Genomic DNA, 11,235 nt, shown 5'->3' with positions numbered 1-11,235 from the left:
AAATTTGGACTTTTAGCGCTTTTTTGTATATCTCTGAAACCACTTGAACTAAGTGAACTCTTCATATAATCTTCATAATGCATATAATAAGGTCTGAAACTTTCATTGAGATTGATTCACTGCATCATCTTAAAATTTTAAGACAAACCTGTCCTACGAACCTGTCAAAAATCTGCGCTACAACATTCACTGTTTTGACGTTATGCTAATTTTTCCAAAATAATGGGCACTATACATGTACATACCTCCATGACTAGTACATTTTAGTTTGAATTTATCACAGCTTTTATATGTAAAACATTGACAATACTCACACTTACAAGAAAACGACCACCTCGACTCTTGCAGGCGACCGCGACCACTTTTGGGATGAAAGTTTAATTTTCCATTGTTTTAAATCTCTTGGGAGCGACCACTTGACGCTGTACGTACTACGCCACTCAAAGTATACGAACAACTTTCCGTGACATCGTGAATGCAATAGTACTCCCTTCCAAAAAGTAGATTTGTCGGAACCTTCTTTTTCGAAGATACTGCCTTCGGGGGGGGGGGGGGACTCCACATATGAAAGGGGTGAGGATGCTCGTCGGAAATTTTGAATTAAATCCCTAAAGGAGACCGATCTGGGTGTGGCTCGAGTTTTTTTTGACCCCTAAAAGAGACCATGTTAAAAAACAGACAGTATATATATACATTTTTATATTTTTTCGCGTGCAACCCTAAACGAGACGTTCACGGCTAAATATGATGGCGTTTTTCACAGAACACCCTACGTGAGACCAAAATCCGAAATTTACACCGCTTAACGAGGCAACAAGCATCCCCATCCCTTTCATATGCGGAGTCCCCCTCCGGGACTGCTTATTCGTCGCTGAACTCGCTTATGACGAGGTCGAATGAAGTAGAGAGAATTCGTATCAATTTTCATCTTGTTTGACCATCAGCTCTGTTTCATTAAGCAATGATATTACAGGAAGAAATTTAATGTAATCAAGTTGTTGTTGTATTTCCTCCTTCGAAAGTCGAAGATGACCATGACCTCAGACTGAAGACTAGCGGTGGTGGATCCAAAGATAGCTAGTGAGGCCAATCCGAGCCCGAAAGGCTAACCCACATATGGGACATATGAGGGTGCGGGAGCTGCAAGTGGAGGTTGCTCTGGCTTTGTACTCAACAAGTTTTCTGCCTCACGGACCCCAGTGGTGACTTTGCTACGCCAAGTTGGACGGTCCTGGGTAAGCGGCTCCCAAATACCGGGATTGATGTCCAGGCTTTTGTGGTGTGGAACTCTTCAAGGCAATCTTTGAAACGCTTATTCTGCCGTCAACCAACCGAACGCTTGCCCTGCTGACAGAGTTCTCTATACAGAAGCTGCTTCTGACGGTCAGCTGTCAGGCATTCTGGGGACATGTAGGGGGGTGTGAACGCTGGGGATGCCGGCCCTTTCTATGACCGTTTCAGGAATTTTGTCCTGCTACCATCTGATATGGAGAAGTCTGCAGAGGAAGCTCAGGTAGAACTATGACTGAGCTGCTTTTCGTGTCTCTGCTGACAATCCAGTACTTGCAGGCGTAGAGAAGAGTAGTGAATATCACTGCACGGTAGACCTTCAGCTTCGTGAGGCTGATTCTGTACCAGACATTCACGCAGTCTTCCGAAGGCGACGCTGGCCTTAGCAATCCTAGTGGCTCTGTCATGTTATGACGAAAAGTTCGTCACAGCTAAATGCGCCTGTATTAATGACGGAGTCACCTTAACTCTAGTGTGTGGCTGGTTCCTGGTAAGGCTTTCCGGTTGCAGACTGTACAGTACCTAAGCAGTCCATTTCATGCTGCGTCATCTGCTCTGTGCTACTGCTAAGGGCATAGTTATCAGCAAATAAGAAGTCTCTGATGACGGTCTCCTTCACCTTTGTAACAGCCTTCAGACGCCTGAGGTTGAGCAGCCCGCCGTCAGTCCTGTATCTGACGGTATTCCGTTCTGGCAGTTAAAAGGAAGGCATCAGTCAGTATGGCGGAGAATACCATATTGAAGAGCGTCGGAGAAAGACTTTAGCCTTGTCTCAAGCCGTCCGTGACTGAAAAGGCTTAAAAGGCTAAGCAAAACATTTGTCTCTCCTTGAGCCTTTGATCCTCCAGCAGTACAATTTAGGACTTAACGTGGAATTAACGAAAACGAGAGTCCCTGATATTAGCCATGCGAGCCAAACAGTTGGCGTTAGGTCCATGCAAGAATCTATCTACGCATATTGCGGCTAGAGTGAACAAAGACAGTAAATCCATAGACATACCAGCCGCAAAACGTCACCACTAGACTATTATAAAACGGAACGGACTCCCATCTTTCGTATTGGATCGTCAAACTTCGGAATATGACATAAAGTGGCCCTGAAAGAATGCCAACGAAAACGTCAGCAAGCGCAAACAGATGAAACAAGATTTTGAAGGGTGAATGAAGAGACGATTGCTCGCAAAGTGCAGCAAGGTTCATGATAATATGTAGATTTAGCTAGGGCTAAGAGCGAAGCCCTCGTTAATGTCTATAGTTTACTCAAACAAAATATAAAATCGTGTAATGCTTAGCTTCGACGGCAACGAAAACAGCCAAAAAAAAACATTTGGTCTAATAAACAAAAACTGAAACAACTTAAACGTGTAGACACTTTCTTTGCCGTTAATTGTTTTGCGCGACTACAACGTAACCTTCCAGAGACGTCATAGTTACACATGATAGAGGAAATGTTGTAACTGTTCCTGCTCACTGTTTTTCGCTGCCGCTCATTTTCACCTTGGTGGCCGCTAGCATTTCTCATTTAATTTTCTTTACCACCGCTATAAAATTTGCATGTCTTTCCTTCAACGAAATTGGTCTTACTCCTTTATTTTTTATCTCCCGCTCTAGCTCTTTCTCACAGTTATCTAGATTAATGAAGACATTAAAATGAAGTCGAAAGAAAGAATCAGCTTTGTTGTTGTTGTTGTTTTTTATCTCTAAAAGTCCAGGGGTGGTTACGCCATTTATTGTCAAAACGTGCGTGTGCTTGAAATGCAAAATTTCACATCGGGTTGCATGAATAAGTGGAATTAAGTACGTGCGTACGGACGAAGAGCTCTGCTATTACCCAGAGTCGCAGTCAAAGGGAAAAAATGTTCAGGGCGGCCAGAAAAGAGATGTCGCAACTATTGTTTACTGTTTTGGAAGACTCCAGTATACATCTTTGTTCTCTTTCACTTATTTTCATGCACCGTTTTGTTGTTATGTTGCTTCTCAGTTAAATACTTTATGTCGATGCACCTCAAAATGTAAAGCGCTTACAACGAAATGAACTGCAGTAGACCAATAACAGACGACCAATAACATTGCGCCTCAAAGACCGTGTTAATGAACACAGACGACCTATACTCAACCTTACTGGTAATTACATCCATACTGCAGTTTCAGAACGCTTTCTAACCAGTAATCATTCCGACAATCATATGCTTTTGATTCCTATTAAAAACTTAAAAATGGGCGTGATTCTTTCAGGAAAGCACGTGAGGCCCACCTTATCCATAAAGCTAAGACAATTGAGCCTCTGGGCATCAATAAACGTGATGAACTGTAACTATATATAGCATATCTTTTATTTTTTTGTTATCTTGTCTTTTTAAGTAGCCACACCATGCCACGTCATATTATGTAATTTCAGGTCATTGTTTTACTTCATACAGTCATATATATTTCTGTAATTCGTGATATCTCAATAAACCTGATGAAGACTGGTATTGGCCAGTCGAAATATTGCAACTAAACTTTATTTCACGTTGTTTGATCAGTCCCTGCAAAAATTGTCTTGACTGCAACGCTTTCAATTTGATCTATTTTGACTGATCACGATCTTTTTGGATCCGATGTTGAGCAAGACTGATCGTACACGGTTTTTGCAGTGGTTTTTTTAACCTTAATTATACATTGCGACGTAATTGACCAATCAGATCAATAACCAGAGTACAATACCATCAACTGACTTGATACAACTCACTTTGACTCTGAAGATGACTACCGCACAGGTTGTCGAAACGTCAGTCACTGTCAACTACAACAGTCCTATTCAGGACTACGTTCACCCGGACGATCAAACTCAACCTACTTTTGAAATGACTCCAGGGTTCAAACCTTTCACACTTTTACAACATTGTTCATCATTATTTACATTGGTTCAGTTTAGGGCAGCAAACCATTTGACTTTTAGGCCTAGAGGAGCTGCTACATGACCTCTCTCCCCGGAATGAAGAAAAATAATATGGCCGCGAAATACATCCTTTTAGTTTTTAAAGTTCTACTTTATTAACAAACGTTGAACATTTATTTCGGCAAACAAACCATGCAAACAGTTAAGTTGAAAAAGGATTTTACAAAAGTTTGAAAAGTAGGTCTCCTTTTCGATTTTAATTTCCAATATTGGTCAATTTACGCAACTTTTAAACACCTGGCGCAGTCTTCATTTGCTTCTGCTTTGAAAATGGAATAATAATTACTCATGGCTAATACAGTGTAAAGATTTGTAGAGAAAAACAACAAAAACTTGCTAATTTATGGTGAAAAATGTACTTCAAAAACGAACTAAAATATTCAAAACGCTCTGATTACGTGACTGATGACGTCATGTCCCTCTTTTGGTAACGAAAAATATTATCAGGTAGAACATTATTTTCCTGCAAATTTTCTCTGCCGTGTGATAAAACGTCAACTCTCTACAGCCCTCGGCCTAGTCTCCCGATTTTTTCGCTCATGTTCATTACCCCCTTAAATTTTAAATGCCGGACGTCAACTGGTTATTATTAAATGCCCCACACATCCAAAACCTGACAAATATGCTATTTGTTTTTAACTCGTTAATAATAATAATAATAATGACTGTTTATTAAGACTCGTTGCAGCAATATACAGAATGGCTGAATTACAGAGCTATTTACAAAACATATAATACTAAAATATAATACAATAAATCCAATAAATACTAGAAAATATAATTGTACAAGCCACTAAGTATACATATGCGTGACAAACTCTTGCGTGCGCTTGGCCCTACAGGTAGGACGCGTAGAGCGGCTAATGCCAGGTCTAAGAGGTCTAAGCTTTGGGGAGCATAAAATGCAAGGGGTGATTCTCATTCCGGAGTCTATCAATATAAACCTGGCATAGATGGGCACGTGTTTCACTTAGAGTTGTTAAATTAAGGGCATTTAATGCCTCGTTGTAATTCATTAAAGGAAAAATGATGCGCATAGCCCCTTTCTGAATGCTCTCAATCTTATAAGATAGAAAATCTGGTATATTTTGCCAGACAGGGGCAGCATATTCTAGAACAGGACGAACAATGGTTGTATAAACCTTAGCCAGTGAAGCTGGAGGTGCACCACATTACTTAAGGACCCTTAAAGGGTAAAGCCTCCTGTTTCCCTTTTGCACTATAACTTCTACATGATGGTTCCATTTCAGGTCATTACTTACGTAAACGCCTAGTAATTTATATGCCATGACTCTCTCAATTGTGTTACTACCAGTTACCATAGGATTCACTCATAAAATTAATTAGCATCTCCTTGCATTTAATAGGGTTCAATTTCATTCTGTGATCTTCAGAAAAAGCATAGATATCATTTGTAACAAAATTGAGTATACTGGCACTGTTCCTAGGGATTATTTCAAGGGCTTTGACATCATCAACAAACTTTATTCTAAGGTTTCATGAGCGCAATAAATTATTTGTCATGATTGTAAACAAAATGACTCCTAACTTAGTGCCTTGTGGTATACCGCCCTTGGGAGTTTTCCACTCAGATATAATGTTCTCAATCCTCACAGCCTGATTCCTGTTACACAGAAAAGCTATTATCGCGAACTAAAACAGGGTGCATATGCATGTTCCTTAGCTCCTCAATCAGCACACTGTGGTCAATCATGTCAAAACCTTTAGAGCAGTCAGCAAAATAAAAAAGGAAAAAAAGCCTAGCAGCACAGCTCCCTGTATCCACTGCCTCATACACAGCCTGCAGCAAATAGACTAACGCGTCAGTGGTGGAATGTCCTGCACATGCAAACTGACGAGGGTGGATCTGATGAGACACTTGTGTAATCAAGCGGTCCCGTGTGAATCCCTCAAGCACCTTAGCAAGAGTGTGTGTCAGAGCGATGGGCCGCAAATCGCTCTCTATCTGCTGCGGAGGTGAGGTTTTAGGGATTGGGTTCAGCAGTGAGGCCTTCAAGGCATCAGGAAAATAACCCTCGATCAGGGATGCGTTGTAAATATCCTTGACAACTGGTGCTAGTTTTTGAGCGAACTCCTTCAGTACCCTGTTTGGGATGCAAAAAACTCTAATAGTCAACAAAAAAACCTAATAGTCACGTGACTGATGACGTCATCACCCTTAATGAGACATGGGAAGATATTTTACGGCAAATGTTATCTTGTTGTGGTCTGACATTCTTCTACGTATAAAATTGTCAACGTTATAAAGCTTTAAAAAAATTGCCTTACGGGATTCTGGGATAGTTTTTATGATAATTATAGTTTACTTTTATAATTATTATTATTATTACTATTATTTTGAAGATCCCGTCAATATGACCAGGATTTCAAGGTTTAACGGTGGTCGCACTAACGTAGCGAGTTTTTTAATTTTTCCTGCAGCTTCACCGCTGAGACACTAATATATATAAGCTTATTTTAAGTTGCCCGAAAAAACCCGCCAACTACAGAGGCTTCCTGTTTATTTAAAAGATATCATGAATATGTCGGCGAATAACCTAGAGCATCGAGACTGATTTGTTGTAAATAGAATAAATAAAAAAATCATAAAATATCACTAAAATCAGTTTACTTGTGACACCGTTAATACTTTTTTAAAGCCAGGGTAATTTTTCCTCTGCCATGGATACAGCCTTAGCTCTTAGCCTATTTGCTAAAAACATCTGGTGATAACTGACGGATAACTTACCCGTCATAGAACAAAACGTGGTAGCGGGTGAAACAAAAACATCTCCGATCGCGAATGAGTTATTTGAGTCAAAATAATCAGTTTAAAAACATTTTAAAAAAGTGAACGACGTTTCGGGTGCTACGTTACGCCATTATCAAGTTGAAAAGTGAAAAAGTATAACAAAGGGGTGTAAAACGAATATATAAAATTTGACACAATACATAAAATATTTGCGGGTCCAATGGCTATAATTCCCAAGATAAGAAACACAACAAGAGAAAAAAACAACAACAACAACAAAAAAATGCACGAAAGTGTCACGTAAATAGTTTGGCGTGAATGGAGTCGGCTTGCTTTCTCGATTAATATCCAAGGACATAGACGAACACATAAACAACATTTCGTCGTGTCATTTATATTTCTCCGAGAAGCTAATCTTAATCTCAAATTTTCTCTTCCTCTCAGCACTGCTACAGCAAAGATATTCAAGCCAGCTTCGAAAAAGCGTTTTGGAGATTAGATCCTCTTATTAAAGATCCCAAGAAAAAAGATCTGGCATCCGCCACCTTGCGTTCAATCGCACTTAACTACATCGCAAAGAAAGGCCCTAATCCTACTAACTGCACTTTTGAGAGCCCTCAACAACATTAAAAGAAGAGATGACATTATCATCTCCAAACCAGACAAAGGCTCTGGTGTTGTCGTAATGGACAGACACCAGCAGTATCTTCGTCTACTAAGTGAGGCCTCGATCAACAACTCTACGAAGTTTACACACATTGATCAACACCGTTTAAAAACCAGAGGAAGACCTCCGAAACATTTCCACCCACTCCTAGAGAAAGAAAAACAGCTCATGAGAGGGTACACAAGATTCTTCCAAAAGCCACGGCCGAACAACTTAAGCCTGGTTTCCATATGATCGTCCGGATCGTCCCGTTCGCCCCAGTCGTTTCAAAATATTTCCAGACGATCCGGACGACTGAGGTGACTGGTAGTTTCCATATGATCGTCTCGACCGCCTCAAAGGCAAGAGATGCGGGGTCGTCAGCGCTGTCTCTGGGTCAGACAATAGAATTTTTGCGCGTGTTTTGCAAACAAGCCAGATAAATGGATGATTTTTATTCACAAAGCGAACCTCGTACCTTGGTATCTGCTTTTTCTCTTGATTTTGCGGGATTGAGAAGCTAGAAGAGTTCCCGAAGACATAGTATCTCTTCAAAAACTTGATGTCACGGACTTTCTCTAATTTCAAATAACTCCCATAAGCGCTGCGAACATTTGTGTATTATTTTTTCGGCTTCAGCGCCATCTGGGCCGAACTTATTCTCGATTACTGGAATAAAAGCGACGACTTGTGGGATAGCCTTCGATCGTCCCGATCGTCTCAGTCGTCTGAGAGCGTTTCCATATGATCACTTCAAAATTTACGTGATCGTCCCGATCGTCCGGATAGAACTCAACTCTATCCATCTATCCGAGGTCGTCCGGGTCGTTTGCGATCGTCTGGGTAGCGTTTTCATATGATCGTCCGGATCGTCTGAACATTTTTTGAGACGACTGGGACGATCGGGACGATCCGGACGATCATATGGAAACCAGGCTGAAAGGTTCCAGACTTGCGCACCTGTATGGCCTCCCCAAAACACACAAAGAAAGACTGTGCATGAGACCCATCTTATCAGCCTCTGGCACCTACAACTACCCTCTGGCGAAATGGCTGGATAAAAAAATTAAAGCCGTTATCAACCAACAAATATTGTATCAACGATATTTTTGGTTTTATTGACGTGATTAAAAACACTAGCATCCAGCCTAACCATATCCTTGTCTCCTATGATGTATCCGCATTATTCACCAATGTTCCTTTAAAAGAAACTATTGACATTCTCGTTGACAAAGCTTTCGAGGGTGACTGGTTCAATAAGACACATAGCAAGCAACTCGAAAAGCATCAACTGACGGATCTATTGGAAATCGCTACTATGAACCAGCTATTTCAATTCAACGGCGAATTGTATGAACAAACGGATGGTGTAGCAATGGGCTCACCGCTGGTCCCACTATTGGCTAACGTTGTCATGTGCCATATAGAAAACCAACTAGAACAAAAGAGCATGATTTCGTCTTTTTATCGAAGATATATTGATGACACTTTAGTCACAATGCCCAACACAGAATCAGCGACAGATTTCCTTCAAGTACTCAACAGTGTGCACCCTAGCTTGTCTTTCACTATGGAACTTGAACATGACGACTCTATTCCGTTCCGCGGTACAGTTTTGACAAGATGTGGTGGCACCCTAACAACAGAAGTCTACAGAAAACCAACCGACACAGGACTGCTACTCCATTTCCAAAGCCACGTCGACAGCAGATACAAGAAAGACCTAGTCAACACGGTGGTTAACCGTGGGTACCGTCTATCTTCCACCAAAGAAGGTTTTGCAAAAGAATGCAACAAGTTACGCACCATGTGTTCAAAGCTGCGTTATCCGAAACATTGGTCGATTCCACTTTAAATAAGTTCAGCCAGGAACCAGATAAAGAAATACACACCGTGCCTTCAGTAGACTCATCTGTTTACATAGTATTGCCCTTTAAAGATCAGCGATCAGCTGATCGCGTACGCAAAGATATCTATTCTCTGGGAGCCAAGATCGATGTTAACGTAAAACCCGTCTTTACAAGCAGAAAACTGTCACAAACCCTGAGTGTCAAGGAAAACAAGCCCCCGATCGTCAACACTCAATGCGTTGTATACTTATTTCAATGTGGTTTGTGCGATGCAAATAATGTCGGGTACAATGCCCGACACTTACATAAGTGAACACCATTATTCAGCCATCGGGAAACACCTTGAAACACAGCATGGCAACAACAGAACAAAGACTGACCATCTTTTCAAAGTTCTGAGGAAATGCGACAGCAAGTTTGATTGCTTAGTCTACGAGATGCTATACATAAAGGACATCAAGCCTTCTCTTAACACGCAAGCCGACTGCATTCGGGCCAAACTATTTACGTGACACTTTCGTACATTTTTTTGTTGTGTTTTTTTGTTTTTTTTTCTCTTATTGTGTTTCTTACCTTGGGAATTATACCCATTGGACCCGCAAATATTTTATGTATTGTTTCAAATTTTATATATTCGTTTTACACCTTATACTTTTTCACTTTTCAACTTGATAATGGCGTAACGTAGCTCCGAAACGTCGTTCACTTTTTTAAATGTTTTTAAATGTATTTTAAAAATCTTTCAGCGTTTAACTTTTTGATCAAATCATTTTCGAAATCTCTCCTGTTACAAAATAATCTGCTTGCGTGGAAACACCTGTTAGTATCCAGTGGTGTTCAGTTCCCAGTCTTCTTCTTGTTTTTCTTCTTCTTCTTTCTTCTTCTTCATACATGTTTCTTCAATGTACGCCAAATCTGAGTGCTTCTCATTTTAAGGTTAGAATTACTTTAACTGGACCATAAGAATGGATAGGGACCAGGAGAGGGTAATAATGGAGCAGCCGGCACAAAACCCTTCTATGACAGAACCATGCAGCCTTATGTAAAATCTATCACGGCGTCCATCACAGTCCATCTGATCCAGTAATACAAGCAGAGAATCGTATGTTTCTAATTTGAAGAACGGCTGAAAACCTCTCTAACGGTGTCTATGACGGCTCATCTCACATCTCTTATCTTCCAGCAATACAGGAACGGGTTCAAGGTTGAATTTAAATTCACCAGGGTGGCAGAAAATGTGCAAGCAAAAGCAAGGGACGAAGTCATTGTTTTAAAAACAATTAACGCAGAAACCACCATGAAGGGAAGATAACACACAACAAGTGTTAGCAATATCCACAGACAAGTCGATACTGTCTTTCTGTACCTCGCCATATTTAGTCGCTCTTCCGGGTTTATTGACGGTCCTTGGAGAATATTCAATTGCAGTACTTGTATTTGAGCTTGCTGATGTCGAAGCCTTTTGTATATTTTTGTATAACAACAAACAGATGTTAACAAGCATACCGCAATTCCAACCAAGCTATAGTATGGAGCAATCAGAGGGTTGATGAGTACCGCTAAACCAAAAGCAATCCCCTGAGTCCAACTAAAAACCAAGAACAGTCTAACGCGCTTTAAAGTGACAATTTGTCTGTAGCGCAAACCAAGTATTAAGGCATATAACCTGTCCACACTTATAGCAGTCAAAATTGACAAAGACACTGAAGACAGAATCTGGCTTGTCGAATATGAAATCTTATAGAAGCTGACACAA

The 11,235-nt window shown here is 40.6% G+C and overlaps 1 protein-coding gene and 1 pseudogene across 1 annotated transcript; one reads left to right on the top strand and one right to left on the bottom strand.

The window, feature by feature from the left end:
- Positions 1 to 5,858: 5,858 nt before the first annotated feature.
- LOC140942064 (uncharacterized) lies at positions 5,859 to 7,114 on the bottom strand. Its single transcript, XM_073391046.1, has 2 exons — positions 7,110 to 7,114; positions 5,859 to 6,336 (listed from the first exon to the last, which is right to left on the bottom strand). The coding sequence occupies exons 1-2, from the start codon at positions 7,112 to 7,114 to the stop codon at positions 5,859 to 5,861; spliced, it is 483 nt and encodes a 160-aa protein (XP_073247147.1).
- A 539-nt stretch (positions 7,115 to 7,653) lies between these two features.
- LOC140942063 (uncharacterized) lies at positions 7,654 to 9,991 on the top strand (annotated as a pseudogene).
- Positions 9,992 to 11,235: the final 1,244 nt, after the last annotated feature.

This window comes from Porites lutea, chromosome 6 (genome assembly GCF_958299795.1).
Source record: "Porites lutea chromosome 6, jaPorLute2.1, whole genome shotgun sequence".
NCBI lineage: Eukaryota > Metazoa > Cnidaria > Anthozoa > Scleractinia > Poritidae > Porites > Porites lutea.
The sequence above is the reverse complement of the archived record's forward strand: the minus strand, read 5'-3'. Positions and strand labels throughout refer to the sequence as shown.